The 27,243-nt window shown below is 39.5% G+C and overlaps 1 protein-coding gene across 2 annotated transcripts in view; it reads left to right on the forward strand.

Moving 5' to 3' along the window:
• Positions 1-4,264: 4,264 nt before the first annotated feature.
• The window catches only part of PATJ (PATJ crumbs cell polarity complex component), a 148,738-nt gene continuing 125,759 nt past the window's right edge, over positions 4,265-27,243 (forward strand). For both annotated transcript variants that reach the window (XM_061469625.1, XM_061469626.1), the window contains exons 1-11: positions 4,265-4,337; positions 4,420-4,586; positions 6,217-6,408; positions 7,778-7,917; positions 9,688-9,886; positions 11,521-11,649; positions 13,370-13,582; positions 17,179-17,281; positions 18,680-18,768; positions 20,034-20,172; positions 20,474-20,608. In XM_061469625.1, the coding sequence (XP_061325609.1) occupies positions 4,316-4,337; positions 4,420-4,586; positions 6,217-6,408; positions 7,778-7,917; positions 9,688-9,886; positions 11,521-11,649; positions 13,370-13,582; positions 17,179-17,281; positions 18,680-18,768; positions 20,034-20,172; positions 20,474-20,608 (1,528 nt within the window). In that variant the 5' untranslated portion in view covers positions 4,265-4,315. The remainder of the gene's footprint in view (positions 4,338-4,419; positions 4,587-6,216; positions 6,409-7,777; positions 7,918-9,687; positions 9,887-11,520; positions 11,650-13,369; positions 13,583-17,178; positions 17,282-18,679; positions 18,769-20,033; positions 20,173-20,473; positions 20,609-27,243) is intronic.

Consider the following 27,243-nt stretch of genomic DNA (forward strand, 5'->3'; position numbering starts at 1 on the left):
CTTTACCCTGGAGATGTGGTGTATTTGTGTTCAGATACTCACAGCACTGTTTGGCTGTTCTCTTCTTTAAGTGCCTGGAGCAGTCTACACACTCTACAGCAGCGCTGCGCAGTGCAGCAGGTTTTGGTCGTTTCATCTGAGAGGTGTGTGCATGCTAAGCTTGGTTGGACTGACTTGTTCTGTACGTTCTGAATTGTTTCAGAACAGGGTGGGAAAAGGAGCATAACGCGTAGGACAGCAAAATATGTGTTGAAACAGTGTTTTTTCACAGGACGTAGTTGCCTGATGGCGTGTGAACCATGCAGTTTCTAGTATCTCGAGGTATAAGTGATGCTGTGTAAGGGCAATTTAGGATTAAGACCACACCAACAAATGTTGCTTTCCCTTTGTTTTGCCTTTAGCAAATTTAAAACTATTTGGGCTGAAGTTTTCCAGGTCTGAGCTCTCTCTGATGAGGAAGGTAGTGTGCACCATATCAGTCACTAGCTGACCTGTCCCTGGCAGTGTTCAAGGCCAGGTTGGACAGGGCTTGGAGCAAGCTGCTCTAGTGGAAGGTGTCCCTGCCCGTGACAGGGAGTTGGAACTGGATGAGCTTTAAGGGCCCTTCCAACTCAAACCATTCTGTGGTTTCTGATTGGCGTCTGGCAGGGGGGTGATGGCAATGGAAGACTTAAACCTTTCAGCTCTTGTGATGACCTCTGCTGGCATCAGCATGGGGGAATTCCTTTTTTTCTTGGTCTGCTTTTGAAGAAGATCCAAGTCTTAGGATTTCATACAAAACCTCATGAAACTTTCCCACTCCCTATGATGCGTTGAGTTCAAATCTCAGAAGTGAAGACAGTCAAAACCCAGATGCACGCTCTGCTGGGGTGTGGGTTGGGCTGGCTTTTTTTCTGGTGCTAAAAAACACTGAACTGTCTGAAATTCATTATTTTATCAATGATTTTACAGTTATCCTGGGAGTTCTGACGCAAATTTTGAACAGAGGTTTGCAGTTTTGTCTACCAATAAGATAAATCAGTGGCTCTAGAAATCAGAGAATGGAGCTAAGGAAGTTGAATGAGGAGTGGGTGCACTGATTTTAACATGCCAAGCCAAAGTGTTTTGGATCACTCTTCATAATTATCACCTAGGAGTGGACCTCCTGATTTAGCAACTGTCTGTTGACACCCTGCTTGGATTTAGCTCTGGTGTTTGGAATTTATTTAATGATAAACTGCTTGGGCTCCTAAAACAGCTCAATAGCGCATGGAGTTTTGTGTTTCTGGTGCCCAAAAACTAGTCATAGAGACCTGTCCTCAATTATACATTACTTGAAAACTTTATATTAGTTTATGTTTTCAGAGATCCCCACACACAAGACAACAATGTTTACTTTAAAATATAACACACTTCTTTTCCCCCCACCCTGAACTCTCTTTTTTAAGAAAGAGAGGAGAACAAAGTAATACTGAGGGTGGTTTTAACATATTGCACACACACAAATAATCAGTAAAAAGCACTGCAAGCTGGCTGGAGGCCAGCTTTGATCACGAGGAGTCCCAAAGTGCTGTGTAAACTTCAGCTGTTACACCAACTGGACTTGAGGTCCACTTTGGCGTCCACCGGCACAGGGTGGTCTGCAGTGGCTCTTAGCAATGCTTTGGAGCAGCTCAACTTCCTTTAATCTTCCCCCCACTCTTCTGCACCTCCTTCTCCAGGGGACTAGATGGAGCCTAGATCTCTTACCTATGTTTTTCTGCCTAAATGTTTCTTTCTTGGAGCTGTGTCCATTGCCATAATTGCTATTGTTACCCCCGCTGTAATGGAAAAACAGATTAATCTTGGGGACTGTCAGTGCGGTGCTTTGAGGCTGGTTTGAATGACGCAGGCTGTTTCTCGGCATGCAGTTTGCCAGTGCAGCTCAGCTGCTGCTTCAAGGTGTGGTCCTGCTGCCCTGGCACTTCTCAGCACCCTCCTGTGTGCCAGTGCTGGCACTTGAGAGCCAGCTGGGCTGAAAGCTTACCCTACCAAAACGTGAAGGGTTTGTCCTGCGTGTTTAGCTCCCTGTTCCAGCCCACTATGGGATCAGATGAATGAGTGCAAGCGCAGATGGAAAGGGAAGAACAAAATACATGAAAGAAGGCAGGAGAGCTGGACCAGCCTCTTGGCTTCAGCTATTAGATGGGCATGGTGCTGTCAAGTCATCATTATTTACTGCCATGCTGGATTTCTTTTCTGGGTTTCATCTTTTCTTTGCCCTGCTGCTAGTTTAAAGGTGCTTCAAGCCACTTTTCCTCACAGGAGTTACTTTGCATCCCTTTCTGGTACTGTTTTGCTTGCTTTAGGGCTTTCTCTTTTCCCCTCTTTTAACTGCTGATATGAGGTAGAAAAACAGAGGAGGGAAGTGAATGGAAGGGAAGTTAAACTGGGAAGAAAGAACAAATTTCCATATTCTTTGTCCTGTTTTGTTAAGATTCATGCAGCATTTTTAGTCAAAGAGGTTAAGTTTTGCCTTTTTGGTTTAGATGAAGACTCGGGAGTGTGTAAGGAAATGGTGTTTTCATCTGTTCTTCAGAATCAGGTCTCAGCATAGAATCAAAGGGCTCCTGTGCTCTTAGAAGTGTTTTATTTCAAATGGAAAAGAAAATAAAGCTACAGCTCTCACAAAAGTTCAGATGCGTTCCTGAAAATCTGTCAGGGGTTCTATGGGTTTGCTGCTTCAACTCTTGCTGTGAGTTTGATTTAAAATGACCTCCTAAATCTGTTAATAGTCTCACAAAGTGGTTCATTTTGCTTGGCCTTGGGTGGAAAGCATGCAAACCCACCAAGTGCTGCAGGAATCCCTCCAGGAGCCAAAGCTGCTCAGATACAGTAAAGGTGCATAAATCTGCAATTGTGCTCTGTGACAAACCTCTGCTGGTTTGTTTTGTTGTTTAAATTAGGTAAATCAACTTAATCTGAATCTTTAGGAGAAGCTTTTCACCTGCATAATTAATATTTCATTAAATATAAGTGTCCTCCCAGAGCTCAAGATGTTTTCAGTGTGATCACAGACAGCATCAGGGGCAGAGCTGAAAGATCAGGGATCCTGCTGGGAGAAACCCCTGGGGCTTTGCTTATCCTGGTGTCACATTCAGATGCATATGACCCTTTCTACACTTGAATTGCAAGATTAAAAAGTAAATACTGAGCTTTATATATATGCTGAGATAGATATATGTGGCTATTTATGTTCCAAAATAATTCCAAATACATTATTCTAAAATTACAAAGTTATATGCTGGGTAGAGTTAAAATGAATTGTGCTATGAAATGGCTGGCTTCTTTCAGAGGAGCTTGTACCAAGGGCAGAAATCTTGTTTCTTATGTGTTTTGGTCTAAATGCCTTGATGGGTTTCAGAATGACAGGCTCCACATCAGCGTAATAACATGCAAGTAAGGGTACAAATTTATCATCGCTGCTAATTGCAAGCCTGTTGTTTTCATACTGCCATCTAGGCCTCAGCCCCAGCTGGGGACCTGTTCCGTTTGGCACTGTGGAGGAGCGTGATAAAGGATATTCTGTTCCTTAAAAGCTTGTCATGTGCATAGAAAAGAGAAAGGCAAGCTTCTGTAACAGAAGGGAATAGGCTTCTTTCACCTGCGCAGCACCAGGGCTGTGATTAGAATTGAACTCCCTTAGGAATTTGTTGGAATAGAGGTTGATTTGGCCAATTTGGGGCCTCAATACTATGTTGTCTTGTGAGTGGAGGGAACTTCATTGTTTTATATGGAGATGCAAGGTTTCTCCTATGTTGCCATGCAGCAGGGCTTAGCTGTCGTGATAAGAATACTGTCTACAATAATTAATGGGGTGGAAAGTCTCTTTTTTAAAAAAAAAGATTTTAACTGTATGTGTATTTGAAAGATCACAACTTTAATGTCCATATTCAAAATGATTTGGTTGAACACAGCTGTGTTTTAGTTTTTGTGGATAATAACCTGATTTTTATAACCGAAACCAGGTTTTTATAACATGCATTTTTACTCATATTTGAAAGAGTTGTTCATATTCCTCCCAGGGTATGGAAGGAAAACACACAGGACAAGGATGGATTTGGGGATGTGCTGAGGCTGCAGCGCAACTATATCGAGAGCTTTGTTGAATACTTGCTGTAAACCACAGGCATAGTAGTACTTTTCTTAAACTTGTTATAGTTAGCTTAGTATTTCATTACTGAATTTGTTGACTGTGTATCTGTTAACATTCTGCTTGTGTATGTAATCTATTCATTTGATTTCTTTTTAAACCTCATCTAGGTTATCCTGAGCAATTCTAAAAATACCCTTCACCATGCCTGAAAATCCTGCTGCAGGTATGTAGCCTGAAAGTGATTACTCTTGTTACCCAGTGTGGAATGAAGCTTCATTCCTAACATGTATTGCTTTGTGGTGCAGACAAACAGCAGGTGCTGCAGATCCTTGATCGTCTGCAAGCAAAACTGCATGAGAAGAGAGATTCCCAACATGCTGAAAACCTGACTCTTCTACATAACACACTCAGGAGCCCTTTGTTTAACCAGATCCTGACTCTCCAGCAATCCATCAAGCAGCTGAAAGAGCAGGTGAGTGTAAAATGACAGTTGTTGGTGGGATGATAACTGTGGTGAAATTGGAATGCAAAACAGAGTATGTAGGTGGGTGTTAATGAGGGCACTCTCATTAATCAGCTGTGACTTGGTGTGAGTGAATGTTGGGCTTTTTGTTTTGGTCAAGTTAGTATCTACAGAGCCACTACTGAAAAGAGAAGTGATATTGCCACAAACAGGTCATAGGGCAACGTGTTTTGAAAGGGATGCAGAAGAGGCGGGCGTTGAGAACCACGTCAGCTGGAAAAAAGCATCTGCAAAAAACATCAGCTCTAGTGTTTTGGGTTCTGAACACAGTTGGAACTGGGATCCTTTGTTTTTCACAGAAGTTAAATACTGTTTATCAGCTAACTGGCAGCATCTTTTCTCCTTAAAAAACATCATCACTTAGTTCCTGCTGACTTGTATAAGAATGCTTAACCTGTTTTTGGGAAAAAAAAAATCTAGGAAACCACTCCTGAAGATTTGCCAAGCTCTGATGCAGATGTACCCAAGCTAGCTTTAAATGACTTGTCTTCAGCAGTGGAAGGTCCTTGTGTGAATTGGTTTATAATGCTAACTGACCCTTAGATTTTGTGGACATGGGCACGAACAGGTCTCACCATGCAGTTAGCAGAGTCAGGCATGCAAACTTAAAAACAGGGACTAACTTAGCATGTCTTAAGCAGCAGCAGTCCCTGTCTCTGCTGCTACTGCCCTAAGATCATTTATCAAAGATCATACTTTGTGACAGTGGCATAATAGATTTTATATTCAGAATGTCCAGAATTATCATATCTAGAAAATGTAAGTTTTCTTTAAATTCTTTTAAAGCATGTTTTTAAATATATATGTCCCATCCTCGGTGCAGTGTTCAAGGCCGGCTTGGAGCAACCTGCTCTAGTGGAAGGTGTCCCTGCCAATGGCAAGGGGCTGGAACTAGATGAACTTTAAGGTCCCATCCAGTCCAAACCATTCTAGGATTCTGTGTCTGACAGAATCCTAGAGCAATCCCATTCAGAATGGGACTTTTCAGTTTCCTATGTTGCACTGGGAATATTTCTTCATTTCTTCATTATCTGTCAGACTGGAAATTGAACTGCAAGTTTTAGCAATAATAGCATGGCCAAGGGTGGGTAGTTTGTACCCCAGGCTCTCTCTGGGAAGGAGATAATAGAGAGCAGGCCTTTGGCTCCAGAGTGACTAAGTGGCTCTTAAAAAAAACAGATTCTTGTGCCAAATCTGTCTAGGTTTGCCTGACAGTTTCAACAGCACTTGAGTGATTCTTTAATGTTCGGTGCTTTTTGCACGTGCTGTTTCTGGAATATTAGGGTGAAAAGAGAATAATGGGCCAGGCAAGGAAGCATCATGACAGAAATAGAGAAAATGAGTGGACTAGAAACACAGCTGAAACATTGAGGGAACTTTCCTCCTGAAAAACAGTTTAAACTTGGTGGCTTGGTTATAGCTTATATATTAACATTGCCTTATTTATACAGGTGAGTATGTTTGTGTTAATAGGCATCTATGAGCATATGTATGCTTTCTTCTTCGGCAGTCTTCACACAAAATGATATATGTAAGAATCTCTTAATAGTTTTTCTACATCTTTGTTAATTTTCAACAGCTCAATTATATGCCTCCTGACCGTTCTGTAGATTTTGATTTTACCAAGAGAGGGCTGCTAGTCTTTGCTGACAAATCAGTTGCTGCTGGGAGCGGGTATACACCATGCAGTTCACTTGAACCCAAAGCGTCTACCTTCACTCCAAACCTGGGAGTTAATGAATTTAACCAAATCATCCAACAGATGGCAAAGGTAAGGCTTTCAGGTTTAGTGAACCAAACTTATTTTCCTTGAAAGTCAAAAGTTTTTCTTCTTCCAGGCTTTTGTAGTACATTTTCAAACATGCTTTTTTGCTGTGTATCTGGGAGTGTGGTGCCTCCTAGGCAGTCAGAGAGTAGAAGTGCTGAGGATAACTTTGCCCTGTGAAAGATCATGCAGTGGTTAGTGGTTTGGTGTTTGGGTTTGTTATTGGTTTTCTTTTTTTTTGCCATGTTTTTTTTTGCCTTTGTACTAAAGGCACTAATGTAGGTAAGAAACTCCAGTTGCCAGAAAATGTTTTGGGTGCTTGATGACACTTAATTGAAAATGGACATTTTCTGCTTAAACTTATTTTGATGGAGAGACTTCTTTTATCAAGCACATTTTAAATTGGAAATGTCCCAACTTGGTTAATATATGGACAGTGCAAATGATTAAAAGACCTGGCATGTAATATTTTATTTAACTCTTCATTTAGTGCGTCTGAACTTTGCCAGGCAGATGCTGATATCATTAACGTGATGTAGCATGTACCAGATGCTTATGGAAGTTGTACAGGTGCAGACACCACCCATGTGGGATTGGCATTTATACCACAAATGTATTGTTCTGTGTTACTTTGAACCATTAATGTAATTGGTTACTCAGGCCTTGCTATAGTAAGTAACTGTTGCTAATTGCCTACCTTAATGTAGCTGTAATATTTTGAGCAGAACTCTTCTCATTACTGTGTCATTAACTCATCAGATAAAAGATTTAGCAGTGAGGACTGCACATTATTTTAGATAAACCAGCTGTGATGGCAGTGCATTATCTAAGTAATATTTCCCAGTAAACACCCCCAGAAATCTTCTATTAGAACTGAAAAGCAAGCAGCTTTTCACAAAAGCCAGCTCTTTGTAGCATTTAGTGTGAAGTTGCAGGGAGGGGAAGGAAATTAAGTTCTTTATTTAAAAGCTGCAATCTTTTGAACACACACCTAAAAATCAGCATTAAACACAAGGGGAGCCAAAAGACAAGTCATTTAGTTTAGCTATGCAGCGTTTCCAGAAATCCCAAATATATTGCTCTAGACAGCACTTCGTTCATAGTTTTCATCCAGTTTGGAATTCATCTCATAATGTGAATGAAGTGTGAAAGCAGCTCTTAAATTCCCTGAGGTTTCAGAACCTCAGAGTACTCACATATCCAATACTTTGCTATATTAAAAATAATAAATGGAGGAGCTTTTATAGAAATAACATATTCAGTATTTTGCCTTTGTTTAGTCTTAGGAGGCGAATAATTCTCTGGGTGTTCATAAATCTTAAATTAGCTCATTGTATTGCATTAAAAATTAGTATATATTTTTCTCTTTTATTAGGGGAGGCAAATAGAATCAATAAAGATTGAAAAGCCTTCTGTTGGAGGTCTTGGATTTAGCGTGGTTGCCCTTAAAAATCACAGCTTGGGAGAAGTTGGTATCTTTGTCAAGGAAGTCCAGCCAGGAAGCATAGCTGACAGGTGAGATCTTTATAATTGTATTGGAAAATTGCAGCGTTTCCATGAAGGGAAAAGTCATGACTTTCACACTGAAAACTCTATCAGACTCGCATGTTTTTCTGGGTTATCTGGTGGGGTGTTTTGATGGTGGTATCTTGAATTTTGGCTTTTCAACTAAACAGCCTTGTGTGTTGAGGATTGGATTTTCTGATGAGTTTTAAATATCTAAGCCATTCATAAATGGAATTTCCAGAAATCATGACTCACTTGAGAGAATCTTGAGAACTGATTAAAAAAACAAAAGAAAACTCAGAAAAGAATACAAGGCAAATAAAAATTAGCCTTCATTTGATTCTTTTTATGCATTGTGTCCCTGAAATATTTTCCCCCTCCTTGTTTCTTTATTTATGTGCCTATGACAATACCCTATTTATAGTTGGTTTTACTGTTTGTTTCCTGTGTAAATTTAGATCCAGTCCTCCCGGCAGATCCCTGCACAGATGTCATCATAGAATCAAGGCTTCAGGCAGTTTCTTCCTGTATTGTCTGTGGGTTTTCACCCAACAACAAAAGACAGAGCAATCCTTTAAAAATAAAATGTGATTGTAAAACCACAAGAGTTGGCATGAGACAAATGCAGTGCTTGGAATTATGTTTCAAGAAAATGTGTCTAGATTTCAAGTCATTGGTGTCACTTTTTAAATAACACATGTCAGGAAGTGCCAACACAGGATGACAAAAAGAGTGGGGAGAGGTTGGAATGATAATGGCTATGGGCCCACAGAGAACACACCAGAGAACTCTTAAAGAAAAGCATATTAGGCTCTTTCAAAGTGGAGACAGATGGACTGATCCGGATGTCAAAGGAGGGTGAATATCTCACTTTAGGATTTGATGACCTGCTGCTCACTTTCTTTGATGAGAGAATCTAAAATATGGTTCATGCTTGAAGAAAGTGATTTCTGGGAAACATCTTCAACGTCGCATGATAAAAAGGAGGTTTAAAATGCGTTAGTTAAGATGTGCAGTTATATTGTTTCGGAGTTTATAAATTTCCCCAGCAGGCTTCCTATTTTGCTTCTGAGACAAGATGTCCTGGAGACTTTTTTTTGGATTCCTACAGAGCTTTGAAGGCAGTGTCTGTCTAAGTAACTGTTTGGTCTCGTGCTCAGAATGAATATTTAACAAAGGAGATGAGTGATGGTTTCTCTCTTGTCACAAATCTAAATTCATCACTAGGGTGAATTAACTGTGACATTGTGTATTATCTCAAGGTATAACTTGAACTGTGTATTGCTCAAAGGAAGTTTCATGCCTGAAGTTTGATACTGTAAATTCTGAGTAAAATAAAAATATGCAGCTCGACAATCTTTAGATTAAATAATGATATAAACCAGTATCATAGCCTGAGTTGTGCGTACTTGGAGATAGTATCATGTAGTGCTAAACTTAATGAAGAATAGTTCCTAGTTCATTCTGTAACTACAAAAATATTTTTTTTCATGCCCTGTAATTCAATATTATCAAGAAAAGATGAGGGAATTTAATGGAATTTTGAATAGAAGCAAAGGAAAATATTGAGCACGTGTCTGTACTGCGTTAAGGTTGGAACACAATACATTGCATGTAGTTTGGGTGTTGGTGAAGTCAGTCTAATAGCCGGATTTTAAAAAATATATAAATATTTAACCTTGCATAATTGTGTATTTTGCATATTCTTATTTAAATTACACAAGCCTCTTGTGAAGTCACTATGCTGCATTTTACATTTTCTTTCAATGTTTTGTTCAGGGATCAAAGACTAAAGGAAAACGACCACATACTGGCCATTAATTGCACCCCATTGGATCAGAACATTTCCCATCAGCACGCTATTGCCCTCCTCCAGCAAGCCACAGGCTCCCTACATCTGATTGTGGCTAGGGAGCCAGTTCAAGGGAACAGCAGAACTTCAGCTGTCTTATTAAGTGATATAAATCCACCTGAGACTGTGAGTTATTGTAATACTGTCAAAATCAGATTTTGAACTATGCTGGATATTTTTTTTTGTGGTTATGTTTGTGTTAGCAAGCTTTGCATATAGGGATTTTTTTTCTTTAATCAGATTTTCTATGTGATGACATTTCGTTTAGACTGATCATGCAATAAGTATAAGGCTGCCTTTGCAAAGCTGTGTGAGGTTGTTATAAAATAGATCCTGGGTTTTTTGGGGATAGCAGAAGCTGTAGTAGCTCAACATATTCTTGACAGCAGGGTCTGTTCAGCATAGGCTGGGTAAAGCATTTTACATGTATACCCAGCTGAAACTTAGTTGTGCTCAGCAATTAAAGATGCTCTGATTACATCTTAAAAGACTGTAAACATAACCTGTCCTGAACACTGCTTGAAATACCCCAACAAATTTTAACTTAAACTTCTCAAAACAAAAAGCCTTGTCTTTGCTTTAAAAACAAACAAAAAGTATCTGCTAAAGAACCTCTCAATCCCTGTTTAGTTACAAATTACATTGATTGTGAACCCTTTTGTTTTCTTGACCAAGGAGGGATTGTCAGTGGGACATGTAATAAGGTAGGGCTGAACTTCCATCTGCGTTCAAACCATATGGTCCAGGTGGCTTCACTGAATTTGGTTGAACTGCACACCTAAATCCACGGTTTGCAGTATTGGAATCTTAATTTATTATGCTAGTAGGTTTTGTTGAAAATCTGCTTAAGAGCAGTGCTTTTCCTTATTCTCAGTAATTATTTCCTTCATGATTATTCCAGAGCTAGTGAAATCTGAAGGTTTTAGTGGATAATCAATATTGTTTATTGCACTGAAAATTTTAAAGAATTAAACTTTAACTGCTTTTTCATTGAAAGATCTGCACTGAACAGACTAACAAAATAAAATACAAATATATCTCTCTACAGGGGGTCTTTAAACTACTTTTATGATATTTGGCTTTGGCAAAGATTTTCAGTATGCTAATAAATCCTTTATTCACAGAAGACTTAAATCTGCCTACTTTGCTCCATTTTGGTTTCTATGAGATACTAATCTGACAGAAACATTGGCTGGGTTTGGGTTGCTTAACAGCTTTGTTATTTTCAGATTGTCTTGTAGAACATAAGGTCATGGTACAGTGTAGCTTAGAAACATGCTTCCAATTCAGTATGGCAGAACATCGTACTGCGCTATTAATTCAGCATGTACTGGTGGTGTTTAGAGTGTGTAAGTGAAATAACAGAAATAAGAATCTGGGCAATGCTAAGTGAAAACTAGGCCAGTGCAAGCCTCTGTTTTTCTCTGTTGTTTGTAATACTCTTGATTTATGAAAAAGTAAAAGGATAGTTTTCGTTTTGGCAAGAAAATCTTGAAATTGGTTTTTCTTAGTCAAGATTTTTTTTCCTAGTATCCTGTTATCCTGAAAGCAAAGGACAAAGTGTATGTTTAAAAACAGATGAGAAATCCCACTGCGTATTTATAAGGAAATGAAGCTGACTGAACAAAATCCAACAGATCTCCAATATGTGGGGCAGGGAGAGAAAATTGCTCTGATTAATTCTCATTCCTGGTACATGTGAAAGTGAGAAACATTAAAGATCAGATGAAATTAAAATCTCCTGTTTCTATTAATTGCAGATTCACTGGGGCCACATTGAAGACGTTGAGCTGATTAACGATGGTTCAGGATTAGGCTTTGGAATTGTCGGAGGAAAATCGAGTGGAGTAGTTGTAAGAACAATTGTTCCTGGGGGATTAGCAGATCGGGTAATTTGTTATATTATGTCACTTCTTGTTTGATTGTAGAGTATAATTAACTGGTTTTGACAGTCTTAAAATAAACTAATACACTTAAACAAAAGGAAGCTGATAGCATCAAAGTCTGAATGCCAACATATACTTTATAAATAAATGTTGAAGCTATGATTGAGGAAAAAGTCAGCACCTGATATGAATTAAGTTGTTTCTCAGACATGCTCTGGCTTTTATAACATTGAGCATGAAGAAATTTGGAAAAGTTGTCTAACCTTCAGATACATTCAGATTATTTGTTCTCCCCCAGACTGACCAAAGGCTGAAAATACCAAAAGTATTGAAAGTATTTGAACATCCTCTATAGAATTTGGGATATTTGAGACAAACTCTCCAGATGAATTGCCAGGCAAGAGAATCTGCCTGGCAGATTGAGCAATTGAAGTAATTGCTTTGCAAATTTCACTTCATAGATTGAAGATGTTCTGGTTTTAGTGGGTTTTATTTTAAAGGGGTTTGATCCCTGCCTTGCTGTCTGACCAGTTCAGGGAAACACTTAGGATTGATGCAAGATTTTTATAGTTATTGATACCTTTAAAGTTGCACAGGTACAGTTTGCAACCTTTGATTGCTAATCCTTAGAGACTCAGTGCTGAGTATTGGTACATTTTAGGAGTAGAACTGTGCAATAGCAAAACAGATATGGATTTTTAATGTGGATTTGGTCATGTCAAGTTATAATGTTTGGGGTCTGGAACGCCTACCGATCTGGTAGGTAGCAGAGGTACTTCCTCTAGTATAGGATGGAAACAAAAACTGGAGATTCAGAGAGCTTTACTGGAAATGTTGGCTTTTCCTTGGCTTCCACTCTCTGAACCTGTCATCTATAAATGAGTATTTTTTTAATTACTGTGTAACACCTGTTTTGCTGTAAGGAATAATGTGTTTTGGCTACAAATGAAGGATGTAAGTTAAGAACTCACCACATCATTCTCAGCTGAATGAGACGTCACTAAGACCATGTGAAATAATGAGCACATACCCTGTTAAAATTGGGTGAGTTTGGAAATGAGTTTGAGTTAGTTCTGGGCAAAACTCTGCTGTGAGTGCAGTATAAATGAATGCATCTAAGTTGGTGCTGATCAGTACCAGCTGAGGATTTGTTCCTATGAATGCTTGCTTATAATAGGAACGATGATGGAGGTCATGAAACATAATTATAATGTAAAAAATGGTTTATGTGGGGTCTTGTTACCTTCAGTGGATTTACTCACCCACGTTGGAGCTAGTCATGACAAAAGAATTGCCAGGCTCATATAGGAGTTATTAGGGAAAACTCCTAGAAGTCTTCAATGAAAATGCTGTGTTTTGTATTCTAACCCCTCCCTGTTGAGGAATATTCTATAAAAGAGCAATACATAAACTGTGAGATTATAAAACATTGTTGCTGTCTGTTTTCTCCTAAGTGAGAAAAGTAACCGCTTCGGAATGGTGCTGTTCAACCTGTATATCTTACTCAGTGTTGAAAAGGTTGATTTACCGCTGTTAACTACTGTGGCAGTGCAAATGCTTCCTTGAATTATTGAGTACGTTGCCTTTGTGTTCAATTTTATGGTGTTTTTTTTGCTCCCATGGCCATGAAGATGCCTGTACACACTTAAATTTTGTAATGGAAAAGGTATTTTATGTATAAACTGGCAACATTTTTATTTTTCAATTTTATTTATGTCTGAAGGATGGGCGGCTCCGGACAGGAGATCACATCTTACAGATTGGAGGGACCAACGTGCAAGGAATGACCAGTGAACAAGTTGCCCAAGTGCTGAGAAACTGCGGGAATTCAGTTAGGATGATTGTTGCAAGAGACCCAAAGTGTGAAATTATGGAGGCTCCACCAGCTCCTGTGAGCTGGCCAGTCAGTACATTACCTTCCTTTCCAAATGGAAATGTGAGTATCTGATGTTTGCTTATGACAGTTTTAAGTACGTTTGTGGCTTGTGATCAGAAAGGAGGAGGAGAAGAATGTTCTTGAGACCTAAAGTGCTTCTCTTCTGAGCTTCCAGATATCATATGCATGTGTTTAAGTGGTCATTACTGGAGCCCTGCCTTCTATAATCTACCCCTTTTTCCTGTATGTTATTAATACCTATAATCTTGGGATCAGAATGACCAGCTTTCCAGAATTTATTTCAGAGTGGGTAATTTAATTACCAAGGCCATAAACATTATCAGTAGATGGGACTTTTAGTTCTTCTTAGTTCATTACATCTTTGCTAATCAATCATTTGGAAGTGGATTTAAAACTTAACTGTGAATTTTCCTAGTCTGAAACTCGGAGCGCTGTGGCCACACCAGAATTATTCAGCACAATCATCTTTTTATGAAACAGAAGTGTAATGTTTTCATAGTCTACGCTACTGCCTGTGATAGGAAATATATCTAAAAATTTTGAAACTTGTTTTAGCAAATCTTATCATGGTCATATCAAAGTCTCTTGTTTTTGAAGTCATTCTTTTCAGTTTTGAGTAATTAAAATCAACAAATGCTACACTAAGTGTACAGTAGGTCTTGAAACATAAACAAAGCTGTGCTTGTGTACCATCTGCTACTACTGTGCTGCTTAGATTTAGGTGTAGAATCTGAGTAGCCTTTTCTTTCTTGTCTAGTTTCTTGAATGTGAGTGAAGGGAGCTATTTTTCTGAAGCACCAGCTTTATATGTCAGACTACCAGTCATATTGTTACAGACTCACCTTCTTGCTTACTGGGCATAGTCACTGCAAAGCCAGCCATTGGCTTTGTGTCTTGCATCTCTCTGGAAGAATGTGGCTGAAGTATTTTGGGTTCTTCTCAAGCTCCTCTTAGGAGGACTGGTGTAGTGGGAAACAGAAGTGTCAGACAGATGGGAGGGGGTAATCTGTGTACATAAGGTTGGAAGTCTTAAAAGTGGGCTTGTCTAGTACTCCAAAAAAGGCTTTCCTAGAGAATCAACATTGCTATGAAGCACTTCTTTTCTGGCTGTATGATATTTTTTCCAAGGTGCACATTGTATGGTCCTAGTTTTGGTTTCTCTACAAAGGACTATGTTTCTTAATTCCTCACCTTAAAGGTGAGCCTGTTTGTCACTGAGCACCCTGAGCACTGCAGATGATGCAGACTGTCTAAAATGTTATTCCTTCTGGATGTCTTCTCAGTGTTCTCCTTATTCCTGATACGTAGTTTAGAGGGGGGAAAAAAAATCATGTTGCAATTTCATCTACTTTCTGAATATCATCTCCTATTTTCTGAACTAAATAGTGCCTTCAACTTTAGATTTGAAGAAACTCCTCTTTCTGGTGTTGAGAGATTTGAATAGCCAAGAACAGTGGCTAATCTGAATGTATTTATTAATTTAATGATGTATTTCATGATCCACCTTTGAATTTGTGTTTGATTTACAGCAGCACTTTTTCCTTGATCCAGTTTCTCTCTGGTTTCTGAGTACTCTCACTAGCTGTAAGCTTTGGAATATCAAGTATTTACCTTTTCCTTTTTTTGCAAAGCAGCAGAAAGGAATTTTTAATACATGGTTAGGTTTTTTCAGTTTTATATTAATATTTTATTTCCTTTAAATTTCATGTGGTAGAGAATAACTGAAACTACTCATGTCTTTGCATGGGCACAGCAGTCATATTTTCTGTACTTGCCAAGATACTGATGGCAGTGTTAGCAACCTACTTGTGCTGACTGGATTTAGGACTCCATACTTAAACTTTTCCAGGGTCCACTTCCAGTGTTTTGCATTCTACCAGTAACATTATGTAAATGAATAGTCTGTAGCACCAGAGGCATGACTATGAGGGGATTTTGACTGTCAGAATAGCAGGGCTCTCAAAGCCATAGCTCCATTTCAGATGTTGCTATAGGCTTATTTACTCTTTTGGTTCCCTATCCTAAAGATAAGTGATAGAGCATCTCAATTTATCTTCATCTCCCTCAGTGTCTTATGGAGCAAGAGAGTTGGAAGGCATTTAATGAGCTGAATGAGTTGGTGAGTGGAGGGAGGTGTGTGTGATAAGGAGATAGCTGTCCATCCATTTCTCTTTCAATGAAAAGTGAAATAGGCCATAACATTGGCCTGCTTTTAATATAGCTCCTTCTAAAGCTGGTATTTCACAAGCATTTGATTAAACTTCTCTTTTGTTTTGCAAGTTCCCTGGTCCAATTTTTGCTGTTGGCAGTGACACTGTCCCTCCTGATTTCATCACTTTAACAGACCTTACTCTGATCATCATCTTTTTGATCTCATTGGACTGTATCTGATTACTGAACACAAACAACTTTATGTATTTTAATTTATCCCTTGAAATCCCAGCTCTATGTGCTTGATTGTTTTTTCTCTTTGTCACCAATATCTTTAGTGCGTCATGTTTGAGCTCTCTCTGGCAGGTTTGATTTTTGTTTGTCAGAGTAGAGTTGCACAGGCCAACCTTATGGGGACCTTTTTCCATATACTTGTCCAGTGTAAGGTCAAATCATTTATAATCTTAGCTGGTGGCTTTTATGTTTTTTTTGGTAATTGTAGTAAATGGAGGGTTTGGAGAACAGGTCATGTTATATGCTTCTCTTCTCAAGTATTGTTTGTTATGAGAAGTCATCACACCAGTTCAACAATAAAGCTTTTACAATGAATTCTCTGCCTTCCTCTTTTAGGTCTTACAAATATTTTTCACTTAATGTGAATTAGTGAGTTTTTTGCTTCCCATTGCCTCAGACAACCTGGACGTTTCCAGTGCTTTCTGCAGTTTAGAGGGCATTCAAATCTGAACAGGATAAAAGCAAACTTGTTAAGCTTATGTGTGTAAGATTGGCTTTTGGAATGGTTTGTGGTTTGGGATCTAGCATAAAAATAAGCTCAAACATCTACCCTAGTCACCCATGTTTGCATTTAAGTAGGCAACTGCTTCTGTAGTAAAGATATGCCTGTTGAGTATATATGTGTTTCTTTCAGGGCAGCAAGGCTGATTCTGAGATCCCTTTCATGTTGCCCCTCACTTCCTTAGTAGATGATAACAAGGAGAGAGAAGCATCACTTTCTGACAGAAAGCTGTGGTGTGATAAGACTCTGTATTTATACCAGGGTTTTTTTGCTTCTTAACTGTCCAGTATAAAGAGCTCAAGCAAGTGGATTCGTGACACTGTTTATCAGGACATATGAAAGGGAGAGAAGAAATACTGAGGGCTTCTGCTGTCTTGTGAGTTTGTTGTTAACACATGGCAGTGGCATCCAAAGGGAAATGACGCCTGAACAGTCTAAAGAAAACCTTTCTTTTCCATAAAATATAAATACTATACCTTCTACATGTATGTGGAGAAAGCATTAGGAAAGAACATAAAAAGCACCTTATTTTCACCAAATCTTGGGTACATCTGTCTTGCAAACATGATCCCTCCTAAAAGAGGAAAACCAAAATCACTGTTCACTTCTGAAGGTCTTAACTTGCAATATTGTAATTGTACTGGCAAATTATGAGCTATTTTTTTACTGTCTTCTGCTTTATTTATAGGATAATACCAACCTCTTTGAGACTTATGATGTTGAACTTATAAAAAAGAATGGGCAAAGCCTAGGGATAACAATTGTTGGATATGCTGGCACATGTGATATAGGTGAGTTCTACATCATTTGGTAAAGTCTAGGATGGGGCTTCTCAAATATCCTTTACTTACTGTAGGGAAAATGAATAGTGCTTCCTTGAAACAGTGTAACTTGGAAAATCTGTGCAGAAGATATTTGAAGACCTTGCTACAAAGTGAGATTCAGCCTTGTCTTTGGCAAATGGCTGATCCAGTGCCTGAACTCTGGGGGCACATTAAAATACCTGTGCTAGGATATGGGGGCATGGAATCAGCTTGGGGTTGTTTTGCCCAAGTCCTCTTTAAATTAGATGTTAACTTCTTTTTCAAATATTGGTTTCACAAATGATAATATCTTTAAAGTTGACTCTGGATATCTGGGTTTACACAAAAGGGTGTGCTTTTTATCCCCTCCCTTCCTCGAGGAACGCCAGAAAGTATTCTGGGAATGTGGTGCAGCTGGGATTGCTCTGCAACCCTCCTCGTCCCAGGAGATTCTCTTGTGTTGCTGGTCAGTAATCCCAGGCCAGTGCAGTGAGCACTGGCAACTGGGATGGGGAGGAGCACGTGTCAGGGAGTGGGAAAAGGCAGTTTGTGAAGCACCAGGAGGGGTTTCGCTATTCATGGACAAATGATGTTGGGCAGGCCCATGGCAGGTGGGTTGGAACTAGATGACCTTAAGGTCCTTTCCAACCCAAACAGCTCTATGAGGTGTCTGAGGAAGGTTAGTGTTCAGAAAAGGATGAATGAAGTGTCAAGATTCAGTAGAATAAAAGCATCTCATATTTTGCAGGAGTTTGTGGAAGGGAAGGGTAACTGTTTCAACTGATGATTGGAGTTTTTATACTAGGGTTTTTTTGTTTTTATTTCCTTGTTCTAATTGCAAGTTAGAATTAAGACTCAAATGTCAAACATGACAAAGGACAGCTTTTCTGTTTTCCATGTTTTTCTCTTTTCTTTTTCCACTTTTTTAAAGAGCAATCCTCTTTGGTTAAGATTTAAAGTACTAAATTCCTTAGCTGTAGACGATTGAAGTCCTGATCAAAGTGCTTAAGCACATACTTTACATTTAGCTTAGGTAGTCCTATTGAAATCGAATGCAGCATGGATTTAAGTGACTGTGCTTTAAAGCCTGGGTAAGCACAAGGATGAATCCATGGAGGAAGTGGCCTTGTGTGAGCCATTTTAAGGACAAAATTTGGAGCTCAGTGTACTGGTAGTTGTGTTCGTGATGTTTGTCCCACCAGAGATCTCAGTTGTTCGAAGCCAAGCTGTGTGAATGTAATATGCAAATGGTGGTGGTTTACAAAATCATAACTTTGTGGATAGAAGTGTGTGAAAAGGGCTATAATTAAAAATCTTAATAAGAAAAGAAACAAATGGGCTTAATATATTGAATTGTTTCTCTTTCTCCCCTCCCTCTCCTGACAGAACCTTCAGGGATATTTGTGAAGAACATAATACCTGGGAGTGCTGCTGACCACAATGGCCAAATTCATGTTCATGACAAAATTGTTGCTGTAAGTAAAATAGTCTGCTTCTGTGTTCTTGTAGAGCTAATGCTTCATTACGCATCTCGGTGTTAAAAGAACAACATAGGAAAGATTTTCTAAAAATGAATTAAACCTTCTCTGCTTTGCAGAGGAAATAATTTGGTGGTTTGTATTTGTTTAGGTAGGTTTGTAACAGCAATGAGCTTTGGCTTGCTGTGATTAAAAATATTTTTTTATATTCAAAGTAGTAGTAAATAGTAGTTAACTGTGAAAGAGGCAAGCATTTGGATTAGAATGTTTCAGAGCGGAGAATCTTGGCTTTTGGCCTGAAGTAAAGATGTGCAGCATTAGCCTCTGTTTGAATTGAATGGGATTTGAGGATGGTTAAGATTCTGCAAGATGTGGCACACTGTTTATGGTCCTTAATGACTGTGTAGCACAGTGTGGATACAATCAAAATGTTAATAGTCACAATTTAGGTTGAAAAACCCAAGCTTTATGTGTAGAAAAATTAAAACCCATTGAATAACAGGGAATTGAGTAATAGCCAATTTTGCATTCACAGTACAAGCAGGAATGAATTACACATTAAAACGCAGTCTTTTTGTTTTAAGAGATAATATTTATAGAGATATAATTTTAAATTGCTTTTAGAAATGTGTGCTATGCCAGACCTTCCAAAGTCAGGTTCTCCTTTGTGAGAGCAAGAACTGATGCAACCTTGTGCTTTTATCTGAAGCTTTGCAGTAGAAGCCCCTATTGATGCATGACCTAACAGTGAGGTAAACAGAATATTTTGGGTGTAAATTAAAATGCCTGAATTAATGTAAGAATCAGGCTATTCAGAGTGTATTATATGGACAGTTATGTATGTAGGCTTGTGTGGGGCATGTTAGAAATCCATGAGAAAACTAACAGCGATAATGAACTGAACAGTGTTATAGGTTGACTACACTTGCTGCCGAGCTTCAAACCAATACTCCTCAAGCTGGTTTTTGTAAGCAAAACAAACTGGAGGGGGAAATCAGTGCATGCTTACATATATAAGATTAGTAAATTCTGTTTTGTGGTTGCCCTATGAAGACAGGAGAAATTACTGTTATGTTTCCTGTTAAAATGCATTTTGGTAGTATCTGATTAGTGAAATGTAACTGATTAATGAGATTGTTTTGCAAATGCCACTGTCGTGGGTGCATAACCCTATAATTTCTATACAAAACAATGTGAAGTGAACAGTGCAGCCTAAGAATGTAATGTGATTACTATTATATGATACCATTGTCTTGATGTAGGTTGACGGAGTTAATATACAGGATTATACCAACCAAGAAGTCGTAGAGGCGTTGCGTAACACGGGACAGACTGTCCGCCTCACCTTACTTAGAAGGAAACCTTCTTCTACTGTTTCTTCAGAGAGACCTTCAGATAGAGGTAATCCTTTTTTATCTCCCTTTCTGCAGCTCTTTTTCAGCAACTGATTTTATTTTTCACTCAAGTTACAGTTACCTAATTTAACAATTAGGACTAAATACTTTGTGATCCTAGATTTTGTAAGGGCACGCTGTAGTAAATGAGATACTAAAGGAGGAATAGAAAGAAACAGAAATGAGGGATTAAAGAAAATTGAGCACAGAACTCTTGTGTAGCCAAAAGAAGAGTAGTTATTGAGGCAGTGTTACTACTTCCTATATTTTGCAGCATGTGATTTATTATTTTTCATCTGTTTTCACAGTGCATCCTACTATTCCAACCTTTGTGTTCCCTGGAGCTGTAGGGACTGAAACTAGTATGGACACTAAGAGTGAAGAAATCCAGCAACAAAAGGATAATCTTAAAAATATAAAGAAGCAGGATCTACAGAAAACAGGTGGATAACAGATCTTGTATTGTCTCTTCTGAGCCTTTGGAATTCTCTTTAAACCATTTTCAGTGCTGATGGGCTGTTGTGGCTTACTCTGTTTTAGCTTTTGCTCTGTAATATTTTAGATTCAGGTTCCTCTGAAGTAAACTTCTACATGTTGGATCTATTGACTCTTCCCTATCCCTACCTATTGACTATTCCCTATCCCTAAAATGTACTCACCCTATCCCTAAAATGTAGCACTGCACATTGTTTGCTGAGAGTACATTCTGTGCCATCATAGAGGACACTGAAGAAGATACTGGATAATGTTAGCCCCTGTAGCAATTGACCTCTCATGACTAGCTGTTGTGCCACTGGTTAATGCTGTCTTTCATCCTGGTGGTCCATGTGGTTTTCAGCCTTATTTACCAGCCATCAAACCTGCGCTGCCTCAATTTCCAAATGAGAATACCAATGTAATTGGTGTCAAAAGCTTTGGTAAAGTTGAGGTGTATTACACTTGAATCCACGTAGGGCCATCTTGGCAGTCAGATTGGTCAGTTGTTTGGCAAATCTATATTAACTGCTCCTGATTCACCTTCTTATCATTTATGGTTTTGGAAATGGATTCCAAAAGGAAGTATAATCTCTGCAGGACCAAAGGTGAGACTATAATTCTCTGGGTCTTTCTCCTTGCATGAAGTTTGCCCTTTTCCAGCCATTAGTGATCCCCCTTTGATTGCCATATTTTGGATTTTTTGTTGGCTGGTTGGGGTTTTTTGTGGATTATAGACAGTGGAATTTCATAAGATCTGTATTGCTGAATGCCTCCAGCTCACCAATTCCTCTTGCTAGCCCTGCTGACCTGAGCTGTCCTGTCAGCAGTCTTCTCCCGACAGAGAAGATGTGTTCAGCCTCCTGTGCTGCCAGGGCCCTGAACCAAATTGCTGGGTGAGCAGCATCAGGAGATGGAATTCTTAGGAGTTCACATTTATCTTCTGATCCAGTCTTACCTCAGTCATACCTATCTTCTTGCCCTCACAAGTCTTAGGCACCTGCATCTGCAGAGTCTTTTCAAAATCTTCTGTTGCTTTCCTGTACATCATCTCCGATGCCCATTTGTTGCAGTTTCTTCTTCTGGTACTGCAGTAGCTTCATCAGAACTCATCCTCTGAGCTGCTCAATTTGCCTTCCTACAGCCTGTGACCTGAGCTGCAGCATCCTCCCTTCCTCCCTCCCTCAGGAGTTTTGACTGAGTGTGGCTTTCTGAAGGACCAGAGGCACTGCAGCAGTGAGGATGGGACATGTCTTCTAACATGTCTCCATTTGTAGGTCATTTTCCACACAGATGAGACAGATGTCATTTCTGTAAGCATCTCTCTCACCGATGTGCCACCTGCCACATAAATGCCTCACCCCTCTTTGCTTGTCCTGCTTATAGAGCTTCTGTTCGCTGGCATTCCTGGAGCACCAGAGAAGTAGGAAGCCTTGCACAGGTTATGTCAACTCCTGCGAGATTCCCCCCTTAGCGATGAATCTCTCCTTGCTGCCTGCAGTCTCTCAGACCCAACTGACTTATCTTGTGGTACTAATACCACTGCATACTGCTTCCTCTCATGCTGCTTTTGGAAGCTAGAGTTCACTCTCTAGACATGCCATTTCTGTCTTGCTTGTCCTGAGCTTACTAGCAGAACTGGAAATTGTACACCTATGCAGGCAGATGAGAACCTCTGGTTTTACAAAGGCATAATAGGTGTAACGACCTGATAGCTGGACAGAAGTTCAAATTAGGCATGTGTTTTTAACAGCAAAGGCAATTGAACATATGGGTGGATCACAAAGGCATGAACTGCTTTGGTTTTTAGCTGACTTCTGATTCAAGGTTAAGGCTGAAGGTCTTTCCAGAAGGCATGCTTCAATTCCTCTGCAGATTTCTGGGCTCTTCTACAGGAAATTCTGGGTGAATTTCTACAGCTTGTGTTAAAGTCAGCATAAATTATCCTTATGCCTTGTAATTTTGAAGATATGTAGATGTAATAGAGGATTCTAAATTACGGCTGTCAGTGAATAACAATTTTGCTGTGATTGTGGAAGATCTGTCAGTATTAAAGACAACCTGGAAACGAGAGAAATGTAGCAGCTCCTATGCTCCATTCTGTTTAACTTTTCTGTCCAAGCCTCATAACGAGACATCCTTTGTTGTGACTTTTGCATGTTCCCAGAAATAGGAAGCCAAAACAGAGGTGGTTGAGTAGCTGAGACATGAGGTTATCAAAGCATTGTTTTAACTGTAGGAATGGAAAAGCATATATTGATTTGTAGTTACAATGGACAAATAATCTAAGGACTGAGCAGCAGGATGTATTTAGGGGCAGAAGAAGCAGGAGGACTTACACTCATGACATAGAGAAGAGCAACACGTGGTCCTGTGTCACTTAGCCAGTTCTTTATTACTGTAGCACTTTCTGTGCATAGAGTGTTTTCTTTTTGTACTGAAGTGAACAGTATCTCTGTAGTCAGTTCCTGACTCCTCCTGATTGGGTTATCTGGTGTCACAGCCTGCAGATGTCTGCCCTGGTGCAATGGGAACTTTCTGAGGAATTTGTTACCTAATACCTAGTGCTGTGCAAATGTGCTCTATCAATGCCAGGATCAGTTTAGGCTGGGAGCTAAAATTGCTTTTACCTGGCTTGAAGTTAATAAACTCTGCTAGTCCCAAGGTGTGTTATCTAGATATGCCTTAGTGATTCCTGTTCTGCTGATAATCAGCTTTGATCAAAATGTATTTTTGAGCCCTTTTCATAGCAGACACAAACTGCTTTGATGTGAATCCACTGCGTCACCATAAATACTCCAAAGCCCTCAGTTTCAAAAGGAGTTTGTACCAAGTTGTACCTATACAAGTAGTTCCCATTTAATTCCAGTATTGTGCAAATCTCATCAGCCCCTTCCTTGGAGCTCCGCAGGGTATGGTGTAGATACACCTGAGTCTAGCAAGGATTTCATTGCCTGGAATCCATAGCTGCCAGTTGGATAAGTGCTGATTTCTTGAGCGGAGGGTGTGGTATATCGCTGGTGCAACATGTACCAAGTGTACTACCAGGTGTTTCTATTCTCCTATGTATGTATCCAAGCTCCCCTTACCCTGTAGAGTACAGGCTAAGGTGTTTGTATGCGCAGTGTATCTTGGGATACCAACATTTAAACACTGAAAACATAGTTTATTTGCAGTTGGATACTGCCCTTGATATAATCTAGCAGTTCTGGTCCTCTGTGGGCCAGCAAGATACTGCCCCGGGCATGGCTTTGAAACTCAGTAATGAATCAGAAGTGTTTAATGCAATAGTAAGCAAGTATCATTGCTTGATTAAACTGTGGTTTTTCATAGTGAGAAACCACTTGTAGAGTTACAAGGTTCTGCAAAAGCTTTATGCAACTATAAAGCGTGTGTGTCTCTGTTAAAAAGTTGAAATACTTAGTTGCAAATTTTACTCATACTGAAATACGATGTATAAGATTTCACCTTGGAATAGACTTTCATGGCCAAGTTTAAATTCCAAAGACAGGTGCTTGTTTTGGACGTGGTGATGAGCACTTCATTATAATGGTGCTAAAGTAAATACTGCTTATTTAAGGCTCTGACTAAACTCTGGAAATGCTTTTAGAAGTTTAATGCAAAAGGTATGTTTTATAAAATAGGTATTACTTCCCTTTTAGCCCAGTTGTGTGAAATCCTTATTAAATTGTGTTTCCTGGGGAGGTATTAAATAGTATTTCTAGCCAGGCAAACCCATGCTTAAGCAGTTCTGTTACAAAGGCAACATGGTTTAGGGTGCAGTGTGTATGAGGCCTGAAACTTTCTGCTAGCAGACTACAGGCAATTAACTTAACAGCTACATCTGCAAGACTGCAGAGTGGGCAGAACTGCTTTCTTTTGCCTTGCAGCAGTACTCAAACCCAAAGAGATGATGATGCATGTCAGACACTTAAAGGCAGCCAGGAAAAGTATCCAGCAGTAGGGCAGGTAAAGGTAGTGCCTTAATGAAGTGCACTAGAGCACAGTCCGCATCCTTGTATAGTAAGTTTGTGAAACCAGGAGGATAGTGCAAGAAGAAAAAATCGCTGTTTTGAAGGTGTTGGCAATTTTGACCAGGATTTTTACAACACATTCGTGATTTATTCTTGATGCTTTCTAATTAGAAATGAAAAACTGCATAGAAATGCAGGCAGAAAGACAGACTAAATATGTTAAAAGTTGTTGCTAATGAAAGGTGTCCCTGGGAAGCATTTTCATGTCTGAGGCCTTGCATATTATAGAAGATGTGGTACATACCTCAGGTCATGAGAAATCCCAGCTGGATGAGAGACTAGAAAGAAACTTCTTAGCTGCCATGTGGAAAAAGCTGTTCTGGGGGAAAAGGTGTATTTTAAGTGAATTGGGTGATACCATTGGATTTGAATATATTTAATCCAAATCACTCCAGCCAACGTTTCCACAGTTCTGAGGAAGTTACAAGCGAAGACTTCAAAGTGTGTTTGAAAGAAAGAAAAAGGAAAACTTCAAATGTGGACATGCATCAGCACCTGCTCTGAACAACTCATAGATTTAGGTAATGTGTTTTTGAAGTGACAAAGAAATCTGTATTCGGCCAACTGAACAGCTCACAGTTACAGAACTGAACTTAGAGCTTGACCCTAAGATTCATTACTCCTGGTGAACCTTCAAATCTATATTGGGCTGCACAGGGGATTGCAGGTGCTTAGGTCCTGTGTGTTCACACTATAACTTTATAATAGCAGAAAAAGAGACTAAAGAATTTCTGTCCCTGAGTAGCTCTGCAAGTAGAAGGAGTGGAAAAATGTGCTGGTGTTCTGTTCTTGCTGCAGTTTGGGAATAGTAATCAGCCTGTGTTTAATAACAAGGCTCACAAAGAGGACTTCTCCTTAGAAGCTTCAATTCAGTTTCAATGAAGGAAAAAACCTTTCACTCACAGCTGAGAATTTTGGGACCGTTTTTCTTCCCTTCTTTTTTATGGAGATAATTTATTTCAGAGAGAACTGTGGGCTCTATTTAAAACCTCAAGTTTTTATCCTTAGTCAGGTTTCTTGTGGGTGACATAAAATAGTTATCTGGATTTTCTGGAATCCTTGAGTATCTGTATTTCCTTTAGCCTACAGGTTAAAGATGCTCTGGATATTTCCAAGTGAAATCTCACTTGGTAGGCTCTGAGGAGTGTGATTTCTCAGTGTAGATCAGATAGAATATGCTTATCTGTCATACAGTGATGGATTATGTTATGATAAAGTTAACTTAAATCTTTGTTTTTAATAAGCAGAAAAATACAAAGTTATAAAATGATGTGATGAGGATTGCATTGCAAAGCTCATGTTTTATCTTTGCAGTCCACAAAGGTATTGAAAACTGAGGCAGCTTGACATCCCATTTCTGTTGGCTTTTGCTAGTAGGTAGGCTCTGAGCTTTTTTACCCCCCTTGAGGTATTTTACTCATTTATGTGCAAAATAGAATAGAGTCATAGAATCATTTAGCTTGGAAAAGACCTTTATGATCATTGAGTCCAACTGTTATCCTGGCATTGCCAAGTCACCCACTAACCATGTCCCTGATACCACATCTACACATCTTTTAAATCCCTTAAGGGATGGTGACTCCAGCACTGCCCTGGGCATCGTGCTCCAGTGCTTGACAACCCATTTGGGGAAGAAATTGTTTCTAATTTCCAGTTTAAACCTCCCCTGGTGCAGCTTGAGGCCGTTTCCTCTTGTCCTGTCACTTGTTACCTGGGAGCAGAGACCAGCCTCCTCCTGGCTCCATCCTCCTGTCAGGCAGCTGTAGAGAGCTATAAGGTCTCCCCTGAGCCTTCTCTTCTTCAGACTAACACCCCCCCCCCCCCCCCCCAGGTCCCTCAGCCGTTCCCCATCACACTTGTGCTCTAGGCCCTGCACCAGCTCCGTTGCCCTTCTCTGGCCCCGCTCCAGCACCTCAATGTCCTTGCAGTGATTTTGTGATTTACATTCTAAATTTCACTATGACATAGCAGCAATTCAAAGTGGTCTGTGCTTTGTCTAGACATCTGACAAAATTACAGTTATTCAGGGGGAAAAAAAACAGGTTTTGATAATTCAGACCTCAGTTGCTGCTGCTGTAGCTGCTAGATGGAATTTGCTTTAGAGTTTGATTCTTACCAGTTAAACATTTCTTCAGCTTGGAACTTTATACGTGCACTGAGCTTCTGGATGAGGTCAAATGCAGGGCAGCCAGTCATTTTATGCTGTCTAGCTCTGTCAAATTGTCTTACATGAATGTAATACTGCCTTGGTTGCATAAGTAAGAAAGCTGAAAAGATATAAATGTCAAGATAGCCAAGTTCCCACGGAAGACTGGTTTAGAACTGGAGCTTATATTAAAGCTCATGTTACTTACTGGCCTAATTAAACTAGACAAGCCTTTCTACCTGCCAACTGTAGAAATAGTCTGTGACTGCGTTGTGCTGACACAGCCCCTCGATAACAGCAATATCTTGTCAGGTGTTTTACTTCTTAAGGGGGGTTCATTTTGATGGGAGATGATGCTTCCCTGGAGTAGTAAGCATTTTTATAGCAACAAATTGTGAAGCCATGTGAAATTTGTTTTGCAGCC

The sequence above is a fragment of the Pezoporus flaviventris genome, unplaced genomic scaffold (genome assembly GCF_033815535.1).
Source record: "Pezoporus flaviventris isolate CSIRO_AGI_PZ_B2104156 unplaced genomic scaffold, CSIRO_AGI_Pfla_v1 ptg000059l, whole genome shotgun sequence".
Lineage (NCBI taxonomy): Eukaryota > Metazoa > Chordata > Aves > Psittaciformes > Psittacidae > Pezoporus > Pezoporus flaviventris.